Raw genomic sequence first — 20990 nt, 5'->3', positions numbered from 1 at the left:
TATTTGAGTAAAGCAGTGACAAACAGACATATTCTACACACTTCTGGTCGGGGACATAGAATAACACTCCAGGTGTACACGCTGCACAGCACCGGCCGGACAAGGGTTGTCAGTCAACACGACTATGACAAGTGGCACCACTAGGAATCAAATGTGGTTGGTCAATTTTTAGTCGAGTTACTAAGCACCCTGTCGTAGTTGAGTGTCGCATTTTACACAATATTGCGGTAGCGGTGTTGATAGCAAGTGGTCAGATAGTTACTGTAGTATGTCTATGTGCAGACACACATGGTATTCATCTTCCGGTATCGAGTTCTGTAGTGTTTACTGACCTGAGGAATTGAAGAGCAAAGGCGGCAAGCCAAGAGTGCCACTTGGCCCGTATCAGATAGCACAGGGCGAGACAGTCGAAGGTCGTGGTGGACAGCCTTTTGTAAGTATTGGCTGCATATAGAGAGCTGCAGCTGGAGGTTTTGCTTGGGCATTTGGGTCGGACGGAAAACCAATCATACCCAGACCCAGACCAACTTCGAGCTACAGCACTGCAGCTACATTTAGAGTTGAACGTGTGCGGTTGCCTGTAAACTTCCTTAATGCATAACCAATTGGTACACTGAGATGTCACTTTTTCTTGTGTCTACCTGGAGGAGAGGCCCACATCCTGTCTTTTAATTGGCAGATACCATTTAAAATATATGATCGTCAGCCAGCAAGTGAAGTTCAAGTGTGGTTTTAATATTCAAATCATACATCATGAAACATAGATCCGTCAAGATTTTTATGATAAAATAAAATAAGTGTACCTGTGTGTACAGACTATATGGATGCTTAAAGTATGTACAAGTATTTCAGGTATTTATTGTTTTCTTCTGTTGAAATCATCTATTTTCCTCATGAATACCTTATATTAATTACTATGATTAATTTTTTTTTGTTCACAATGTCAAAAATTGAAACTACCTTATTTTTTATCCCCATTGCACAAATGTGTAGGCAGTACAATAAGGAAGCAGAGATGCAAGATGTCAGTTGTAGGAAATGAAATGAAGAAAGCACTGCTCAGAGCAGATGGACTTCTATCAAGATCGAAGGAAATCCATGTTGAGGGCGCTCCAAAACTTCGCAAGAAAGTTTCAGCAGAATTGAAATTTCTTGAAACAGTGAGTGGTGATGTTCTTGCATTTTATAAGGTGATCTTGCTTATGCAAAAAGCTTTGTGGGTAATTGTTACATTGAAGAACAGTTATTTGTTGCAGTTAAAATTAAATTAGCATATTGTTGCCTATTTTGCATACTATTTACATAATTATTGATCTCATGACTGTACTGCTGAAAAATGACTATTAATTCTTCACAACTTACTGCAGAACTTACAGAATTATCAGATCACAGAATTATCGGATCACAGTGCAACATTTGGGTGTTTGCCAGATGACATTGTATAGTTACATGATAGTTGGGCCATTGCGTAGATTTTGTATAAAAATTGGACAACTTCTTGAACTTGAAGATGGATTCACATCACTTACTAATTATCAAATTTTACTGCATGCTCATTACTCCAAGGCAAAAGCTCAAGTGCTTGCAATCTGATGGAAAGAAAACATATTTTGAAGTTTTGAGGGAGTGAAATTCAAAAACTATGAGCATATTAATTAATGAGAGGATATCTCTTCCTGTTTTTACATGGTGTAAAAATCATTACTTTTTATCAGGCCATGCCTCTGTCTTTGAAAAGGAGGACTGACACAAACATTGACAATAGATGACACAACATGAGGGTCAAATGTAACCATGGTCTTTGTACACTCTTGGCATAAAGGGACAACCGCTGTAATTTGTGATAATACTTTCATTAGTTTGTTAGCTACTATAGACTATAGTCTATAGAAGCTATTGGGATGGGTATCCGTCCGGCGTCAGTCTGTATGTATGTATGTATGTATGTATGTCCGTTTGTGAGGCGTCCGTCCACTCAAATATCTTGAGAACCGCAGTACTTACTGATTTGATATTTGTTGTGTAGATGAAAAATATGATTTTGAGAAACCATTTTTTTTAATTTTTTGATATTGTTGAAAATAGGCAATTAATGCCAAAAAAGGTTTTTTGGTAAAAAATCTTCTTCTTCATAACCGCTAGTCAGACAGCTTTGTTATTTGGTATACAGGTCCCTAGGGATAACCCAACTTAGATTTGTTCAAATTGTGATGAAATATACAAATGTGTATTTTTAAGGAATTTTTTGTCATTTTTTGTCAAAGTTTGACTTACATTGTATGTAATTCTTGTACTGTATAAACCCTATCAATTCACCCAGAAAAAAATAATAAATATGATTTTAAATAATTGAATTAATTAGGAAATCATCAAAGCCAAAATAATTTTAGTGTGGAATTATCAGAAAGTTCAACTTTTTTTGACAGTTCATAGTGAATTGAGGATTAAAACATGTAAAGGCAACTTTCCTGAATCCCAACTTTGATATATTCTGAACCACCAATTATGTTATCTTAAAGAAATTGCTCAAAATAGTTTGTCATGATAGGGTGGTTAAATAAATAGAGATAGAGAAAGTTCTAATTTCCATTTATGGTTGACTTGGTAAGGATAAATAAGATTACTTTTTGAGGAAAAAAATAGAGTGGTCAATTAAAAGAGTGGTCAAAGTGATAGGGTTTTTATGGTAAAGCTGGGCTGTAAGATTCCTCATGTGCTATTTATAGTAATTATGCAATCTGTGTAAACAGTGCAATGAAAGTGTAACATGATTCCTTATAATGCTTTTGATGACCTTGAACTTCTTAAGTTTCAAACATTTGTCTCTTCAGTGTGCTTTCTCTGAGTACGTACAGTCTCAACTTATTCAACAGAACTTACTTACAATGTTAATTTGAAAGTTAAAATGTGCTTGGTTAATGGGATAAAAATACTGATATTAAAAGATAACCAGCTCAAGATTCTTTATAACCTGACAGATATGCTGTTTTTTTATGACGTAAATCTTGATTTAAGCAAGTCTTGTGTACTTTAATTAGAATGTAATTAACTCTCGTTTATTTGCTATAATAGACTAATATAGTCTGATGAAATATGCAAATCTGTATTTTTACGGAATTTTTTTCCATTTTTGGTCAGGCCATCCTGAAATGAGCTATCAAAGATATCCACCTTCTTCATCAATACATGTGTCACAAAAGGTTATTCTCTACATAACACAGCAGAGCTCTGTCAACTGTTGAGTCGCTTGGTCAGACAGCTTTAATATTTGGTTTACATGTCCCTAGGATGACCTTAGTGAGATAATTTCATACAGTCAGGAAATACTTAATTTTGTATCCATGTCTATAGTAACTTCAGGGACTTTGGCCCTATGTTTAATAAAACAACTTGATTGTCTTTATTTTTCTCTTATATGTTTGATGAAACAGAAATATTACTAGCCTTGCAAGCACAATACATCATGTGCAGTATGCAATGTTACTGTTGACAAATGAATTCTACTCCGCATTGAAATTCGGTTGTTAACAATAACATTGGATATTACTGTCTGTTCAGGCTTTGTTGACAAGTTTAACTCCAGGCAGGAAACGTGAAGAAGAAACTTGAAGAAGAAAATATTTCACAAGCAGAACAAAAATAATGCACAGTAAATAAAGAGTTAACCCTTTTAGCACCAAAGTCAATTTTTGTCACCTTTATAAAATGTGCCCAAGTCAAATTTTTTCAGACTTTTGCCAAAATTTTGGTGAAAAACTGTAGCCAATTAAACGTGATGTCCATTTGATCCAAAATTATTAAAAGAATTACAGAAAAATTCATAAAAATTGGTAAAATGTTGCGCTGAAATTTTGGTGGGAAAAATTACAGCACGCAAAGGGTTAAAGCTAAAGGAGCTGTACTGAATATCATACAAGCTAGTCTTTACTTTTTCCCTAATATTCATTTGCTCTATTTTGCTTTGACATCTAGCTTAGGAGTGCAAGTTTAGAAAAACAAGAGAGCCGATTAAAGAGTAGCAACTTATCTCATCTTGAAGCCATCATTGATATCGCCGAGAAATATCCAAACGTCACTCACCTACTTAGGCCATTCCATTACACATCAGAGGGAGGGCAAGCTGCTACTGTGGTGGTTGACATCGTCGCTGGAAATGGAAAGTTATGGGTGAAAGTCATTGCCAGGAAAGCATCAGCCCTGCATAGAGTCTGGCTCGGTAGGTTTAATGATGGCAAGTTAAAATGTTTTGCCTGTTTAATGTGTTTTTACATTCCTAAATTAAATTACATCATAGCTCAAGCAGTTTCAGTATTTCACCTTCCTAAATTTCCTTTAGTCTCATACCATTGACATGGTGGAGAGCGCCCTCTATAGGGATGACTGCAGTGGACTGTAGCACAATATGTATCAATTATCTATTTTTTATAAATGTCGTACTTTGGATTGTTATTCAGCATTTACATCTCCATTAATATTCTGTAAAATGAGCCCGTGCTTCTGTGAGTCTATTTCAACTGATAAAATTATGACTGGTCCACAAACATTATTTTTGCCCATAGTACTTAGTAGTCTTTAAGACCCTTATCAAGATAACATTCAGTTATTGTGCAGGTTTGTTCATGTACACTTGCTTGATCATACAAGTATAATTCTAAATTCTATCCAAGGAATATTCAGAGAAATACAGGGATAAATTCACCAGGCTTTAGCAAAAACTTTTGAACAGACTGTTAACCTCAAAGTGGAATGTTTGGGTACCCCTCTGGGTATGTACACCCCAACACATGTAACTGACCCGGACTTTGCGACTGCTGGTCCAGCTTTTGCTCTTCTCATCCACAATATTATCAACACCAAATTCTCATGAATATGAAACAATTGTCCAAAGCTGAAAATAAAATTTAGGCAGATGACTTTATCTGAAGTGTTGTTGCCAGTATCTCATAAATAAGACACCTTAACCAAGTTGTGTTCCTGCTTTCTTAAATTTGACAATTTGAAATTACTTGGCAAATATATAGGGAACAAAAAATCAAAATAAATGTTCCGGTGTTTTTACCGCAGGGGATGGTGACTATGGTGACAAAAGTGTTGTAGATCAAGCAAGGCAGTACATATCTGCCAGTCAGCAATATCTGGTACACTTCCAGCCACCAATCATTGAGTTTGCATTCTACGGTGGCATCACTCAACCTATTGCAGGTAAGTGAACTACCATGCTCTCAAAGGCTCAGTCAGTTGAGTGAGTTGTTGTATCAAAAGGCCACTTCTTTTGTTGGTAAAACAGAAAAAAACAATGAATAAAGTTTTGCAACCAAGTTTCAATATCTGAACTGATGTACTTGGATGACAGGCACAGGACATGATGGCCAATGAAAATGCATCGTCACTATATTTAGATCATAATGTATCAATCACAGTTTACAGGGAAAGTATTGTCTTCTCCCCCCCCCCTACATAAAGCCCTTGATCCATACAGTGTATGTCTCACCAACTGAGAGAAAGTCGTTGTCATAGCGACTATCAAAATTTGCATACAGCTATGAATATGAAACCGGTTTTCAATAGGTCGCCAAACTTTTGAGTGTCACTGCTATCCAATTCATACTGTATTAGGGACGGACCATTAGATCTTGGGAGGGGGTGGTCAAAAACAGAAAAAAAAAAATTTCAGAGCAGAAAGTTAGGGAAAAAAAAATCTTCAAACTAGTTTGCAAAATAAAAAAAAAATAAATAAGAAGACAAATGCGTAAAAAAAAAATCTGCAAAAGTCTTTAAAATCTTGAATTTTTTTTAGATTTTACCGACAGGAAGCAACTTTCTGTATTTTTTAGTACATCCTCCGGGCACATTTTTAATTTTAATTTATACATTTAGAGTGACTGTATCCCTTATACTGGAAGTTGTGATTATCTTATCTTTTCAGGACTTTTGTATTCTGATCACTTGAAAATTATAAAATTATAGAGCCTGTTTTCTACTTGTTTCCTGCGTACAAACCAAGCAGGTACACTAGGTAAAACATTGAAACTATGGTATCGTTGTCAAGACAGAAAGTTGTATTTGCCTTTTAAGATCAAGGTAAACAGATGCAGGCCACATCAGGCTCATTTTTCAGTGTTTCCCCTGGGTTCCAAAATCTTGTAGCAATTTTGGCTAGAAGCCCTAAAAAATTATTGGCCAAACAGATATTCAGTTAGCCAAGCCGATGCCACTGATCACAAATGACGTCTTTTCTTTCTCATTAATATGCAAAAATAAATATTTGTCTGCATTTTCCGTAAGAATGACGGAAATAAACCCTGTTAGTGCTACTATGGATACTAAAAGTAACACCAATTTATGGTTCAGATTACAAGGTGCCAACATCAGCCACACATACAACATAAAATTTGTCCGAATTCCAAGCGACACTTGTCCAAAGTTAGGCGTATGCAACTATATTCAGTAACAAACCTGAAATCGCTATCGTGCGACACTGTACATATCGCTACAGACAACGGCAAGAAACCTGGTTCAGCATACTAGTTTTTTCAAACGAATCAGATATCCATTCTCGTAGCAGTTCTAAAGTAAAATACTCTCAGACTTGAGAAATATGTGCATTTTTTAGACTTCCAATACATTTGCTTTACGCTTGAAGTTTAGCAAGCGAAGCTCGGACAGCGCACAGCGTGTCAATGGCACTTGGGTCAGGGGTCATCATCAAAGACGTCAGAGTGTATTCACAGCCAGCTTCAATCATGCCATGGATCGCGGAAATCACGGATCATAAATCCAAATGTTCACATCTATTATGTAAACAGAACCGTAAAATATCAAATATATACCCTTTTGATATGGAGAAACATCTTTTTGTTTCACTGACGATCAAGTTAAATGCTCAAATATCGCGACAAAACTTGCGTATTTATTTGCACGATGTGAACGCGGAACTAGGCCGACTCGGCGGACGAGAGAGCGCTTCTCTGCAAGTCTGTATACGATGTCATGTCACAATACACCACGGTCCGTGATACACTGAAAATTGTCGCGAATTTATATTTAAGGAAGCCAATTCACACAAGTTTCTAACGCCAGTAAAGGTATTCTCTTGTTGGCAGCAATACACCACGAACATTTTCGCTATTCAGGAGTGCCTTACTCGCTCTACGTTCTAAAAAATGCCATGCGTATGCTTTTGACCATGCATGCCGCTACCTTCCTTTCCAAATTCATGGTCGACTTTCCTACATTGATCATAATTTTTCTTTCCATTTCATAGCTTTACTTGCACTTAAAATGTGTGTTGTAGGGGTGGTTCCCCCCATATTGGTGGAGCAGCCAAAGTCAAAAAGGAAAGTTTGCCGTTTTGCTTAGTTTCACCATCACTACGATCCTTCAATTAAATTCAGTGTTGACGATGACATGGCTGTCACTGCACGGAGTTATCTGTAGGCACACATTGCACGTAGTCAAACCCAAAACTTCGCAACATTTTAGTCAACTAGTCATGATATACATGCGGTACTATTGATTTGTGAGTTATTTCGTTACAATTTTATTCATACTGTATGTGTTACAAATAGGATCTCCTGACGCATTAAAGGTCAGGGATGCACAGAGATACGTATAAAGTATTACGTCTCAAGTTGAATGCAGGACATGTGCGCGCGGACAAAGTGATGACGTCATAGTGCAATTTTCGATTCGCAAGTTTGGCTAACTTTTGCCAAAATCTTCTCGCCAAACGCTACTTTTTTCTCGCATTTGCGATTTGGCGAGCGGGCAGCGGAAACACTGTTTTTTTCACAGCATTTTATTGTAATGATGAATGCAAGAATGGGTGAACAAGTAGAAACACGTCAATAATGATAAAACAACATATCAAGTCATTATGTATTATTTTGCTTTTAAAAAGGCATTTTCAATTCTTTTTTCTCAAAAACAGCCTCAAAAAACAACAGCAACACATTTTTTAACATTCAACAATACACTACGTAGAATGCCATCTATCCAACAAATCCCAACACAAAAACACACAAAAGGGTTGAACTTTGAAAGTTTCTCGATAGCAAATACTGAATAAATCTGCATGACTAATCGTTTGTGTGTAGCAAATGCTGAATGACAATTATCTGAAGAATTTTTCCACCACAAAAAAGAGCACGATTTAAACAAATCTTAAGGGACTTATGTTGCAAATTTCAAAGAAATTGGACAAGCCCTTTCAGAGAATACAGATTTTTTGACCATGAATGGCATAAATTGCCCTAAAAAGACAAATATTGAAATTTCACCACATCTATACACATCCAATCAATTTGGACATGCTGCTACAGAGAAATAGATGTTTTGATCAAAAAAGGGCAACAATTGCTCTAAAAACACAAATATGCAAATTTCACTATATTTTGCAAACAGCTTCTCAGCTTGTCAAAATCAATTGTAAATCATGAGATATGCATGATGTTTGGTGGGGTGAATGTAGGCATTTCACCACGCAGTAGAAAGGGAAGCCAGGAAACCCAAATAGTCAATTTTCAAAACTATAGGAAGCTACTGAGGAGCAAGAAGACCATGTTTCAGAGGAAGATGTGTAATCTGAAAAAAATGCTCCCCAAGTGCCACCAAATAACACCATTTTAATCTCTATTTTTCAAAAGCTCCAATGGCAGGAGGGGGGACACCCCCTCCTGACCTCCCCCCGCAATTATACTCCACAAGTGCCACAAAATAACACCATTTTAATCTCTATTTTTCAAAAGCTCCAACGGCAGGAGGGGGACCTCCCTCCTGACCCCCCCCCCCCCCGTGACCGCTTGTGCGGCCGCTTGTGGTGCTTTGCACCACATCTTTGCCCTCTTTACCTTCAGACAGCGACGAACTAAAATAAATTATAAATCTGAAAATTTACTCTGAAAAAAAAAAAATTGCACAGCTAATCTCAATTGGAAAAAATTTTTTTTTAGAAATTTACAATAGTAAAAAAAAAATTTTCACAATTGCATTGTTACCACCCCCCTCCCAAGGTCTGTCCATCCCTTACAATGCACAGTACAATAAATTACCCACAATACTCTTTGATTTGTATCCTTGAAGGTTACTTTTCTAAAAACTTTTTCAGTTCTGCATGTAAGCACTAGTGTGCAGCATCAGAATAATTTTTAAATAATATCTAGTAAAAGTACGTTTAGATATTTCAGTGAAAGTTTGAAAATAACCACTAAACAACCATAAAAGTCACATTCTGCAGGTACTACAAATGCCATACTTTTTAGGCAGCAAGTTATGACGAACTGAGGGGTCATTCTCTGAGAAAACTTAGCATGCAAATTTCTTTTGTCACTTCCATTACAAAAAATCCATATCTTTTTGTTTCATAAAACAGGTGCAACTAGTCTCCCTACTTACAACACATTATTTCTGTATGGCTGAGGACACAATCTCTGGTAAATTTCACAAAAATGCTATCTCCTCTCTCAATTATGCATAATTTTCCAAATTATTTAAAATGAGAATTGAGAAGAATGGTGTGCATAAAAGGACGTTTTCAAAATTTTGATAAATAGTCTGTGAATTTGTCTACACATGGGAGACATAGCAGACTTCACTCCGGTATCTCCGAGGATACAAATCGCAATGAATTATGGGAAATCTACAGTACTGTGTACTGGTTTCCTTTGGGTATTAAAGGTGTGCAAGTATTCACATCAAATGAATGGAAAATTTACTTCACGAGCAGTATCTTGAAAAATAGGTCTTTTCTTGTCTGGTTAAGGGGAAAAATATCCCTAAACTACAAAAGGCATGGGCTACCAGCCATTGTCACTGGGCTACCAACTTCAGAAAATGGTAGCCCAAGTGAACTACTAGGGAAAAAAGTTAATTTCGATCCCTGATCTACATTTAGTAAAATGAGAGTTCCCAAACAATTTTGTCACACAAAGGATATTTGTTTATTGAAAAAGCCAAATTCTGTTCCTAAATTTCAGAGAAACAACAGAGAGTGCTCCGAGTAAAGCTGCCATGTAAACCAGGAATTTACTGAGTCAGCTGCATTTATTGAACAGCCATATGTCTTCTTTTTTAGCTCCGCTGTCAGCGACGCGGAGCTTATCAAATAGGTTGATTATCCGTCGTCGTCCGTCGTCCGTCGTCGTCGTCCGTCGTCCGTCGTCCGTCGTCGTCCGTCAACAATTGCCTTCTCCTCTGAAACCACAAGTCCAATTGCTTTGAAATTTTATATGCAGTTCACTTGGGGTGACCTCACTTCAGTTTGTTCAAATCATGGTGAAATTTGCATATTTGTATTTTTGGGGCATTTTTTTGGTGTTTTTGGTAAAAAAATCTTCTTCTCTGAAATCGCTTGTCCGATTGCTTTGAAATTTGATATGCAGTTTGCTTAGGGTGACTTAAATCAGATTTGTTCAAATGATGGTGAAATTTGCATATTTGTATTTTTAAGGCAATTTTTGTCATTTTTGGTAAAAAATCTTTAAAAATCTTCTTCTTCAAACTACTGGTCAGATAGCTTTATATTTGGTACATATGTCCCTAGGGATGATCTATTTCAGATTTGTTCAAATTGTGCAGAAATATGCAAATTTGCATTTTTAAGGCAATTTTTGCCATTTTTGGTCAAAAAATGTATTTCTCAAAAAGTACTGGTCTGATAGTTTTGAAATTGGTATACAGGTTTCTATAGATGAACTAAGTTATATATATTGAATTTCTGATGAAATCTGTAATTTTGTATTTTTGGGGCAATTTTTGCCATTTTTGGTCAAAAAATGTGTATTTCCAAAACTACTAATCTGATAGCTTTGAAATTTGGTATAGAGGTTTCTACAGATGAACTAAATGATATTTATTGAAATAATGATGAAATCTGCAATTTTGTAATTTTGGGGCAATTTTTGCCATTTTTGGTCAAAAAATGTGTTCTCAAAAGTACTGGTCTGATAGCTTTGAAATTTGGTATACAGGTTTCTACAGATAAGCTTAGTAATATATATTGAATTTCTGATGAGATCTGTAATTTTGTATTTTTTGGGCAATTTTTGCCATTTTTGGTCAAAAAATGTGTATTTCCAAAACTACTTATCTGATAGCTTTGAAATTTGGTATACAGGTTTCCATAGATGAACTAAATGATATTTATAGAAATAATGATGACATCTGCAATTTTGAATTTTTGGGGCAATTTTTCCCATTTTTGGTCAAAAAATGTGTTCTCAAAAGTACTGGTCTAACAGCTTTGAAATTTGGTATACAGGTTTCTATATATGATCTAAGTGTGATATTTTGAAATTATGATGAAATCTGCAATTTTTATTTTGGGGGCAATTGTTGCCATTTTGGTCAGAATATTTTATTCTCAAAAAACTACTAATCAGATAGCTTTGGTTGACATGTTCTTAGGGATGATCGGATGTGATATATTCAAAGTATGATGAATCTTCAATTTTGTATTTTTGCAGCTTATTTTAGCCACTTTTTTCTGGCCACTGCATTGAGTTATCAAAGATTTCCACCTTCTTCATCAACATGTGTCAAAAATAGTTATTCTGTACATAAACACAGCGGAGCTATATCGGCCGCTAGGTCGCTTGTCTTGAGAAAGGACAGACTGAAAGTCTTTCCATGGTTATTCCACAATATATTGTGAAATGTGTGGGGTGCTTCCATAAACTAAACATGGCAAAGTCAAACTTGATGAAGAAGCAGAGAAATATTCACAAATGCTTTGTTAACATAACTCCTCAATTACAGCATGTTTGAGTTCAGTACTCTTAATTTCACTAGATAATTTTTTTATGGCAGAGAGCAGATGAAGCTGATTTTGATTTAGCAGTTGTGCTGTGCCTGTGTTTTTCAGATGAGTTGAGAGAACTTGGTGTTGTTGTCAAGGGCAACATCATAGACATGGATGCAGAATCACAAGCTTCATCTCAGGCGCATCATCTTTCGGAAGGAACAGAGAGAGGAGATGGTGTGCCTTCATATCCAGTACAGTGCAGTGAAACATCCATCATGGATGTTAAAGACTGTGACAAACTGAATTTAGACATAACGTGTTTGATATCTCTAGTGTCAGAATTGACCCATGGGGGATGCTGGTACCAATTTCAGGAGAAAGTTCTCACCGATCAAGCTGTCCAGGAAAGAGAATGCCCTCTGCTGCCACGGTTACATGATTTTATAGCAGGTAAGTCTCACTTTATTGGCGTAAAAATTTATGATGATGTTCATTTTAGACACTGAAAGCAGATTTAATTAATTAGTAAATATCTGCCCCGCATAATGTTTTGTAATCTCAGGAATTAAGGCACAATGCGCCTCTGGGACAGATTTTCTGATTCTCAAAGTTTTACTATTCTTTTCTGATCTACCACTGGGGGCGCTCATCTTAAATCTCTTTGCATAAGAAAAATTTTTTATAAATCGTCTCAGTTTTTCGAAAATCCAACATTTTATTTTTCTCCATTGAGTTAACACAGGGATGGCAGCCATTTTGAATTCCAAGTATCGGTAAATCTTGGGTAATTTGTTTCTCTAGTACCAAAATTGCATAGTTGCCCCAGATTTTTAACCTTGATTTTGAAAGAGAATGGTCAGAAGTTTGTTTTAAGAAAAATTGAGCAAAAGGTCAAGTATTTCATTTTTTAGTTGCAAGCCACCTTAAAACGTGAAATTTGAAATATCAGATTAATGTTGTGCCAATGTAGTATACTACTCTGATGACTGTGTGAAAAGAAAAAGCTGTGGGTTAGAACAGTAGACATGGAGTAATATTTTCAACATATCAAATTTATCCTCAGTGCATAGGTAGAATTGAAGGTAGCCATTTTGATTTCAGAGAAATATCTTGATTCATTTGGTGGCCCAAGAATAAAATATTAATCCTAATATATGAATTGATTGCATGAAACGTCTATCTTTGTAAAAGAATTTGTTCAGACCATGCTCCATAAAATGTAGAGCTTGTCATGAAATAGTGGTTTGTGTTGAACCATTGGCAATATGGGAACTATAGATACTGTCTAAATTGAGGGAGTTGCTAACACTGTCAGGTGTAAGTATCATCTAGCGGTAATATAAGTCAATCACAAAAAAAATCAACTATGCGAAAATTGAAAAATTGTCTAGAAGAAGATCAGATGCAGCAAAAACAACATTACCAGATCTGCACAAATGATGCGTTCTGAGTGGGATGTGTGTGGATGTGTGGTGTTGTTTTGACTACTTGTGACCTCCTTACAATGTTTCAAATTTCGCAGAGTTGATTTCTTGTTACTGCCTAGACGATAATTATACCTGACAGTGTTGGCAACTCTTCAATTTAGACAGTATGTCTAGTTCCCGTATTGCCAACAGTTCAACAAACCACTATTTCATGATGAGCTCCACATTTTCTGGAGCATGGTCTGAACAAATTCTTTTACAAAGATAGATCTTTCATGCAATCAATTCATATATTAGGATTAATATACTTTTCATATCATATATTGTTTCATTTATCCAAGTGCTTCTCTTTCAGGGAAACGTCTCTTTGCATGTGAAACAGCAGTCAAAGATTTCAAGAGTATATTGTCAACTCTAGGAGGTCCAAATGAACGTGCGAGAGCAGACAGGCTATTGAGCAATGTGACTGTAGTTGCTGATAATGTGTCAGAGAGAGTCAATAGGCTGAAAGAAAGTGGCAGGATCAAGTCAAGGTCAAAGGTTAACACACTTTGTTTTGATAGCAGATGGCATGAATTTGGTAATTTAGCATGTGTGCATGTGAAGTCATTAGAAATTGGCTTAAAATCTTATTATGACATATTTTTGTTCCTGTTTGAATGTCCTTGGCGATTTATTTAATACTTTTAAAGATACCAAATCAATCTTTTTGCTCAAAAGTTTTATGTATCGTTCATTTAATTTTGACAAAATACACAGTGTACCAATTAAAGGTATACAGTCACCTGTAATATGCCCATATATGGTCAAAGGGCCATTCCTTGGTATTCAAAATGCCCATGTGAGGGCGCTGTTTTTAAACGGCCACCTGTTTAAAATCTGTGATTGGGTAGATTTTCTCTTTCCATCGTAACTGTGGCAAATTTGGAACAGGTGACAGTATACTTTTAACAAAATATATTTGATTTGACAATAGTGCCAGAATTTGTTGGGGAAAAGATTGAAAAAGAAAACAAACTATCATTAAAAGGTGTTCTGCAACATTTTACTCTTTAGTTGTCACTGTTTCTGTGAGCTTCGACTCAAATATAAGCTTTTGTGAGTACTTAGTGGGTGTTGGTAACTCTACCAAATTAACGCTCTGGGCGTTTATGAAGCTCCAGGTGTGCCCCTGACAATTTACCAAATTTTTGAATAATTGACCTGAAAACTCCGAACATAAACAGTATATCTCATTTATTTTGTCATTATTTTGTTGTTGCAGATAATATTTGGTTCTGGTGACAGTATAAAAGCCATAACAGTGACAGCTAATTTGCATTTTGTCCGTGCATCTGAGGATCAGGTTAGTCGCATTCCCCATTACAATGACATCATGACATAGGTGCCTCATGTGCTATATGCCAATGTGGTCCTAGACGATATTAAAAATATTCTCCCAGTCTTCTTTCAGTGTGCCATTGAACAAGAACTTCCCTTATAGAAGCCGGATTATTGTAAATCTATGCAAATGTAAAAAAGTCACGCTAGTGAATCCCATAATTTTGCCATGTTTCAGGCGTTCATTGTCATTGAATCTTGCATATGATGTCTGTGAATACATAGCGACTACACTTGAATCAAAATTAAACCAAAAAAATGTTCCGTTTTTGTCGGAGAACGCATATGTTTCAAATGTGTTCCCTGTACGACCATTTGACCCCTCTTTTGCATATGTTACGAAAGTGCCCATCATGATTATTCAAATTTATCATACAGTCAAAGCAATGCTATGAGAATTCAAAAACTCCCGCCCAGTGTATGCAAATCGCTGCGCCATCAGTAATCTCCCTACTGTGCGCCCACGGTCCTGTAATTTCCCGTTTAAGTGTAAGCAGGCATGACTCCCCTACAAGAACGTAGCTACAGTTAAGGTAATATGCACCTCGAAAGTGAAAGACTTAAACTTTTGCTCTAACTTTCCTCAAGGAATCTTTCAATCATTCTCTTTCAAATCAAGAATAAAAATAGGGGGTCACCGTGCAAATTTTGGTACTAGAGAAACAAATTACCTAAGATTTACCGATATTAGAAATTCAAAATGGCCGCCATCCCTGTGTTAACTCTATGGCGAAAAATAAAAATTTTCGAATTTCAAAAAACTAAGCCGATGAAAAGTTTTCTTTCACCAAGAGCTTTAAAATGAACCCCCACATGTGGTATATCAGAAGAGAACTGTAAAAGTTTGAGAGTCCGAATGTCTGTCCTCGAGGTGCGTTCTACCTTAAATCAGGATAGTCAAAAAAATTGAAAGCAAAGAGATGACGCCAATGAAAAACCTGACATTCTATTGAGTAATAGGTATGTGGATATTGCTTTGAAATATAATGGCACAAACTCATTCATTATTTATTAAATTTTCTAAGAAACGTCATTCTGTCGATCCACATGACATTGTCAGTATTGATAAGATGAACATGTTATGAAAACGAAATAGTAATTCATAATTTTGTTTGGATTCTCACAGGGTGTGCCATTTGCCGTCTTCCTACATGATCCAAGAGCTCTGACCGAATCTAAACAAAGTACAGCCATCAAGATAGAAAAATGCAGTGAATTGAACCAATCGTGATAGTGTACAGGGCTGATTAAGCTGATGAACAGGACAGCTTTGAAGATTTTCAGATCATGTATGAACTTCCATGAATGAATATGGAAATGAATACACATATGATAAGCCTTATCAGAGACATGCTGTCATTTCAAAATCCACATTTCACTAATCAAACCAAAGATTTTTGAATCATCAAAGATCGCTTTTGATTGGTCATCAAATTCTTATTGCTACTTCTGTAGATCAGGAGGTCGGTCTGCTGTCCGGCAAATAAGAAATGCGTTTGTGGCTGAACCCCTTAACTGATCTTCAAAAGGGACAGGGCAAGTCACTTCCTGTTTTGCCAAGATGAGGTGTTTGCCATGCTGTGCCTATTTTCCATCAATCAAGTGGGCACGTTTACCAAAATGCAGAAGACTTTAGTACTAGAATGTACATAAGACAAAAGCCAAGAACAGTCCGGGTCATCTCCAAAATTGGCGACTCATTATGATGATGTATTCCAGCAATCAGCCAATCATCGACCAGATTACATCATTAATAAAGTACAGGTCACGCTGGGTCACAAATTACCCACCAAGTGTGATCGGCAGTTTTGGGCCGCTTATTAAGCCCCTGTCTTGTGAATTTCGACGAATTTCGACAGTCAACATAATCCACGTGTTCTGCAGAAGGTCATGTCCAACAAGGAGTCCGATTAGTGAACAAATATTCGAAATATTGACGATTCATTTCTACCCCCAGTTTATCGATTTCGCTCAAGTACCGAGAATCATTTTGTGGATGTTCGTCATCTTTATTAGAAATACTGTTATAAAGGTTATTTGTGTAGGTACGCGTATAACATTTTGCAAGAAAGAAGAGCAATGTCAGAGCTTTAAAACGATACCTGTTTTGTATTGTCAAACGCAGACTAAAAATGGTACGCGATTTTGAAAATGTGTTGACAGAGTGGCCACACAACTGTTCCCCATACGGTAGAATTTGTATCGCTGCCATCTCCGATACAAATGGGGTATTCTGAACGATCTGTGTAGGTACACGATTTATATTTCGCAGGACTTCAAGCCAGAGTCTAGGAATCACAGCCATATATGGGGTTTGGTTTTCTTAGCCAGAATAAAACTGGTACGCGATTTTGAAATTGTGTTTTGACAGAGTGGCCACACAACTGTTCGACATTATGACAGAATACGGCGCGGGAGTTCGACACAGTATGGTGTACGTAACGAAGGACGCATGTGGAGGTTGCCAGGAAATACAATTTTTACTGATGGTGCGCTGGCCGCTGATTGGCTAATGAGAGGGGGAAAATATTATGGTATTAGCGTCTCCAATTTTGAAGTGACCCGGACTGAAGAAGAGATGCCGAAGGAAGACCATAATTTACATAGAGACAAACGCCAAGAAGACGTGTGAAAGAAATTCTGTAATTGATTTTGTTTAACAGACAATTTATTTGACAAAGTCACCTAATAAAGTCAGTGACCGTCACATCATAATTTATGACAGAAAATCCATTAATTTAAACATTTTCAGAATAAACCCCACCACACCTTCAATCTCTTATTTTACCATGGAGTTTTTTCAATGTGATATATTGAAAAAAGCTGAAGTCAAGAATGTTTTTCTATTTTCTTGCATTAATGATCCATGAAGACTCACACTATGCAATAATTCATCAAAAAATTCTTGTTTTGAAAAAATTAAACAGACTTTCCTATCACCAGACTGCATTCATTGGTAATAAACTTCAAATGCAGGATAGGAATGGTTGTTATAAAGGCATTACACTTCTAGTTTTGTTCAGACTTTTTCCAAGAAAACTTTTAAAGTATTTTGCTACACCTCAAGTATCGTACAGTGTTCCGTATTGGCTAAGGACTCACTCAGAAGATGTTGAAGAAAGATTCACACACAGAAATGTTTGTCAGAGTAATAAATTTACTGACACATGATAGCAAAGACAAGATCAAAATTTGTTGCCTGCCGTCAAGCTGTTTGTTGTGACGATAACATTGGACAACACCATTCATTACCTTTGGCTTAGGTCTCACAAATATTACCGTGACGAACACCATCCCTGGGCATACAACAAATCATTGTCATGCCTATACAGTATGTCATTTGTTATTATGCAACTTTCATAATCAAATATGACATTTAGTCATTATTCAATTTCTGCTGTGAAAGGTAAATTACCACAAATTTGCCAGGAGTTTGTAATTCAACATGGCCGCTGTTGTCTGAATAAGGTCCAGAAAATGTTGAATTTTTTTTTCCCACAAAAATAGTTAATGAAAACCTCATTTTCTCATTCAAATTTTGCAATATTTCCTCACAACCTGAACTCAAAGGAGAACAGCTTAGCATATACCGTAGCTTGTGACACCTTTTGACAGGGTGCAGACTTTCATGCCATATTGAACTTCAAGAGTGGACAGTTGCCATTTGATGGGAAATGTTTGGTGTGATTAATCATGATTTTTCAACTCACAACTCTTGTTACAAGAATTGTGACAATTCATATGCGATGTACCACTATGGATCTCCAGATCTTTCAAAGATCTATGGTTGACTGCCAAATCAAAATCAGTCCGAGAAAGTCATAGCTTTGATCTCTGCTGTGTGAAATGACTGGAAAGTTAACTGTGTTGAAGCGAATGACCTATTTCAGAAATGCATAGATGAATTTGTGCAAACCAACAGAAAGTAATGACCTTTTTAAGTACCAGTATGAAGGAAACTATAATTCAGCAAATACTGACCTGTAATAACATCACATCTTAACACTATACAGGCCATTTCACCTTGTCATTATGCAAACTTGTTTAAAGGTGGCGTTGGAGTTATCCAACACACATTTTTTCAAAGCAATATTTCTTATCAAAGATTGACATGAAAAACAGAGAGTCTAAAATTTAGTATTGTAGCAATAATATTTGGGCAGGTAACCCCAATTTTTGTACTATAAATGATTGAAATGACTCGTTATTCAAAATATTGCCAAATAAATTTTGTTTTGTTATACAGAATCGGAAGAAAATAATGTGAGGCTTTCACAAAATTTGACCAAGCCAGAAAGGAGTTAAATTGTTTTGAATTGTTGGAAACAGGAGGAAAAATGATTTGCATAAATTTACATAAATTTACACTTCTTTCTCACCAAACTTATGATTGCAGGTCATGCTAATAGGTGGACCCAATCAATTTTTTAATTTTTGCTTAACTAATTAATTCAAATTGAACCTTTGAAAAATGATTTTGAGCTAAATACGCCATGTATTAATGTGCAATGCCACCTTAAATTTGAGAGTAAGCAATCGATGTTTACGTTTGCACTAACTTTATTGTTTTATTTTTATTTTATTAAACCTTGTTTAACGAGGGTAGCCTGGTAAGCTTCAGTAAAGATGCTTATCTTCCCCAGGGCCCTCAGATGAACATACAAACTGATACAAAGCAGAACAACATGAAACATGACTAACAAAGCTAGAACAATACAATGCACAGAAAAAAGTGGCCAGGAGTGAACCTGCACACAAGAGAAAAAAAATGCACAATCACACTAGACGACAAAAACAATTTGACAAGAAAACCAAAACTCACAAACACAAAAATTATTCCCAATACCCCGGTAAGCTTTAAGGTAAGCACTTTTAAAACTGCTCAATGAGTTACTAGATCTTATATATAAATTGACATTATTCCACTGATTGGCACTATTTACAGTAAACCCTTTTCGATAAAAATCCTTATTTGTTGCAGGAACCACTAACATTCTTTTAAACTATTCTATCTGGTAATGGCATTATATGCATTGTTTTAAATAAATGCTCGGTCGAAGCATTATACCTTGCATCACACATCACTCTGATAGCACGTTTCTGAATCTTATGCGACTGTTTCATATACGGTGATGCTCCCCATAAATGACAACAGTAATCCAAGTGTGGTAAAATATAGCTATTATGAAAAGTTTTCTTATATTCATAGGTAAAAACTGTCTTATTCTCTTGAGCAAAGCAATATTACTATTTACTTTTTTAAAAATCTTGTCACAGTGCTGCTTCCATGACAGATTTTCATCGACAAGCGTACCAAGAATCTTTTCACAGTGTACTGCTTGCAATTCCGTTTCACCAAGATTACAGTCTAAAGTTTGTTTATTCAAATGTCTACGTTTTTGTTGCGTTGTTACAATCATTGTCTTTGTCTTGTCACAATTAATGGCCATTCTATTATTCTTACACCAATTATGAACATTATTTAAGTCAGAGTTCAAAGTTGTCTCAATTTCTTGAATACATTTTGCACTGGTAGTTATGGTTGAATCATCTGCGTACATGTCGATGTTATTATCGATATAAAGAGGCAGCTAAATCATTTATGTAAATGATGAAAAATAAAGGCCCAAGTATACTACCTTGGGGAACGCCGGTCAAAATATGTTCCTTTGTAGAGTAAAAATTTCTAAATTGAACCAATTGCATGCGATTTTGCAGGTAAGATTTAAACCACCAAAGAGATGTACCATCGCACCTGTAAATTGATAATTTTTCTAACAATACACGATGATCAACCAGATCAAAAGCCTTCTTAAGATCCAAAAACACTACTCCATTAATATTTCCATTCTCCATAGCTTTTAGCCACATGTTGCTAAGTTTAATCAAGGCTGTTTCGCACGAATGGTGCTCTCTAAATCCTGATTGAGAATTGTTCAATAGCGGCTTGATATGCTTTTACAACTAAATGTGCACATGCTTTTCAATAATTTCGGAGACAATTGGTTGTATTGAAACTGGTCTGTTAATTACAAAGGTCTTGTCTTGAACCAGCCTTGAACAAGGGAACAACTCGGGTTACTTAAGGAAATATACCGGATTTTATACTAAGATTGAAAATTTTGCATAGTGAGGGGGCAATGATAGTAGCAGATAATTTAAGCATTTTTGCACTCAGATTATCTAATCCAGTTGCCTTGTTATTGCACAATTCCTTCAAACACCTAGTTACAAATTCAGGTTTCATATATGTTATTTCAAAATTATTTTCTTGATGAAAGTGTTGATGTACATGATGTTTTAACGTCATATGTTTATCATTCATACTTTGAATATATTATCAGAAGAGACATAAAGTCATTAAATGCATTTGCAATGGCCTCAGGGTCAGTAAGTTCTGTGTTGTTTACTTTTAATATATTTGACTGTGAAGAACTTTTTAC

General features: G+C 35.9%; 1 protein-coding gene across 4 annotated transcripts; it reads left to right on the top strand.

The window, feature by feature from the left end:
* Positions 1-36: 36 nt before the first annotated feature.
* Positions 37-17613, top strand: LOC139137322 (UPF0415 protein C7orf25 homolog). Of its 4 annotated transcripts, none has more exons than XM_070705352.1 (8): positions 37-156; positions 994-1190; positions 3973-4216; positions 5065-5202; positions 11861-12190; positions 13523-13707; positions 14432-14512; positions 15674-17260. In XM_070705352.1, exons 2-8 carry the CDS (start codon positions 1023-1025, stop codon positions 15776-15778), a joined length of 1251 nt encoding a protein of 416 aa, XP_070561453.1. In that variant the 5' UTR covers positions 37-156; positions 994-1022; the 3' UTR covers positions 15779-17260. The 4 variants fall into 4 exon arrangements, with proteins under 4 accessions (XP_070561453.1, XP_070561454.1, XP_070561452.1 ...); XM_070705353.1 differs by lacking the exon at positions 37-156 and adding an exon at positions 294-433 and having other exon boundaries at positions 994-1160; positions 15674-17613; XM_070705351.1 differs by lacking the exon at positions 37-156 and adding an exon at positions 294-433.
* Positions 17614-20990: the final 3377 nt, after the last annotated feature.

This window comes from Ptychodera flava, chromosome 7 (assembly GCF_041260155.1).
Source record: "Ptychodera flava strain L36383 chromosome 7, AS_Pfla_20210202, whole genome shotgun sequence".
In the NCBI taxonomy this organism is placed as follows: domain Eukaryota; kingdom Metazoa; phylum Hemichordata; class Enteropneusta; family Ptychoderidae; genus Ptychodera; species Ptychodera flava.
The sequence above is the reverse complement of the archived record's forward strand: the minus strand, read 5'-3'. Positions and strand labels throughout refer to the sequence as shown.

Excerpts from the sequence above, each read along its gene's own strand:
- LOC139137322 (XM_070705352.1), top strand. The coding sequence starts at position 1,023 with ATGTCAGTTGTAGGAAATGAAATGAAGAAAGCACTGCTCAGAGCAGAT. Across the intron at positions 5,203-11,860 it reads CATCACTCAACCTATTGCAG|ATGAGTTGAGAGAACTTGGT; the intron begins GTAAGTGAACTA and ends TGTGTTTTTCAG. Across the intron at positions 12,191-13,522 it reads GTTACATGATTTTATAGCAG|GGAAACGTCTCTTTGCATGT; the intron begins GTAAGTCTCACT and ends CTTCTCTTTCAG.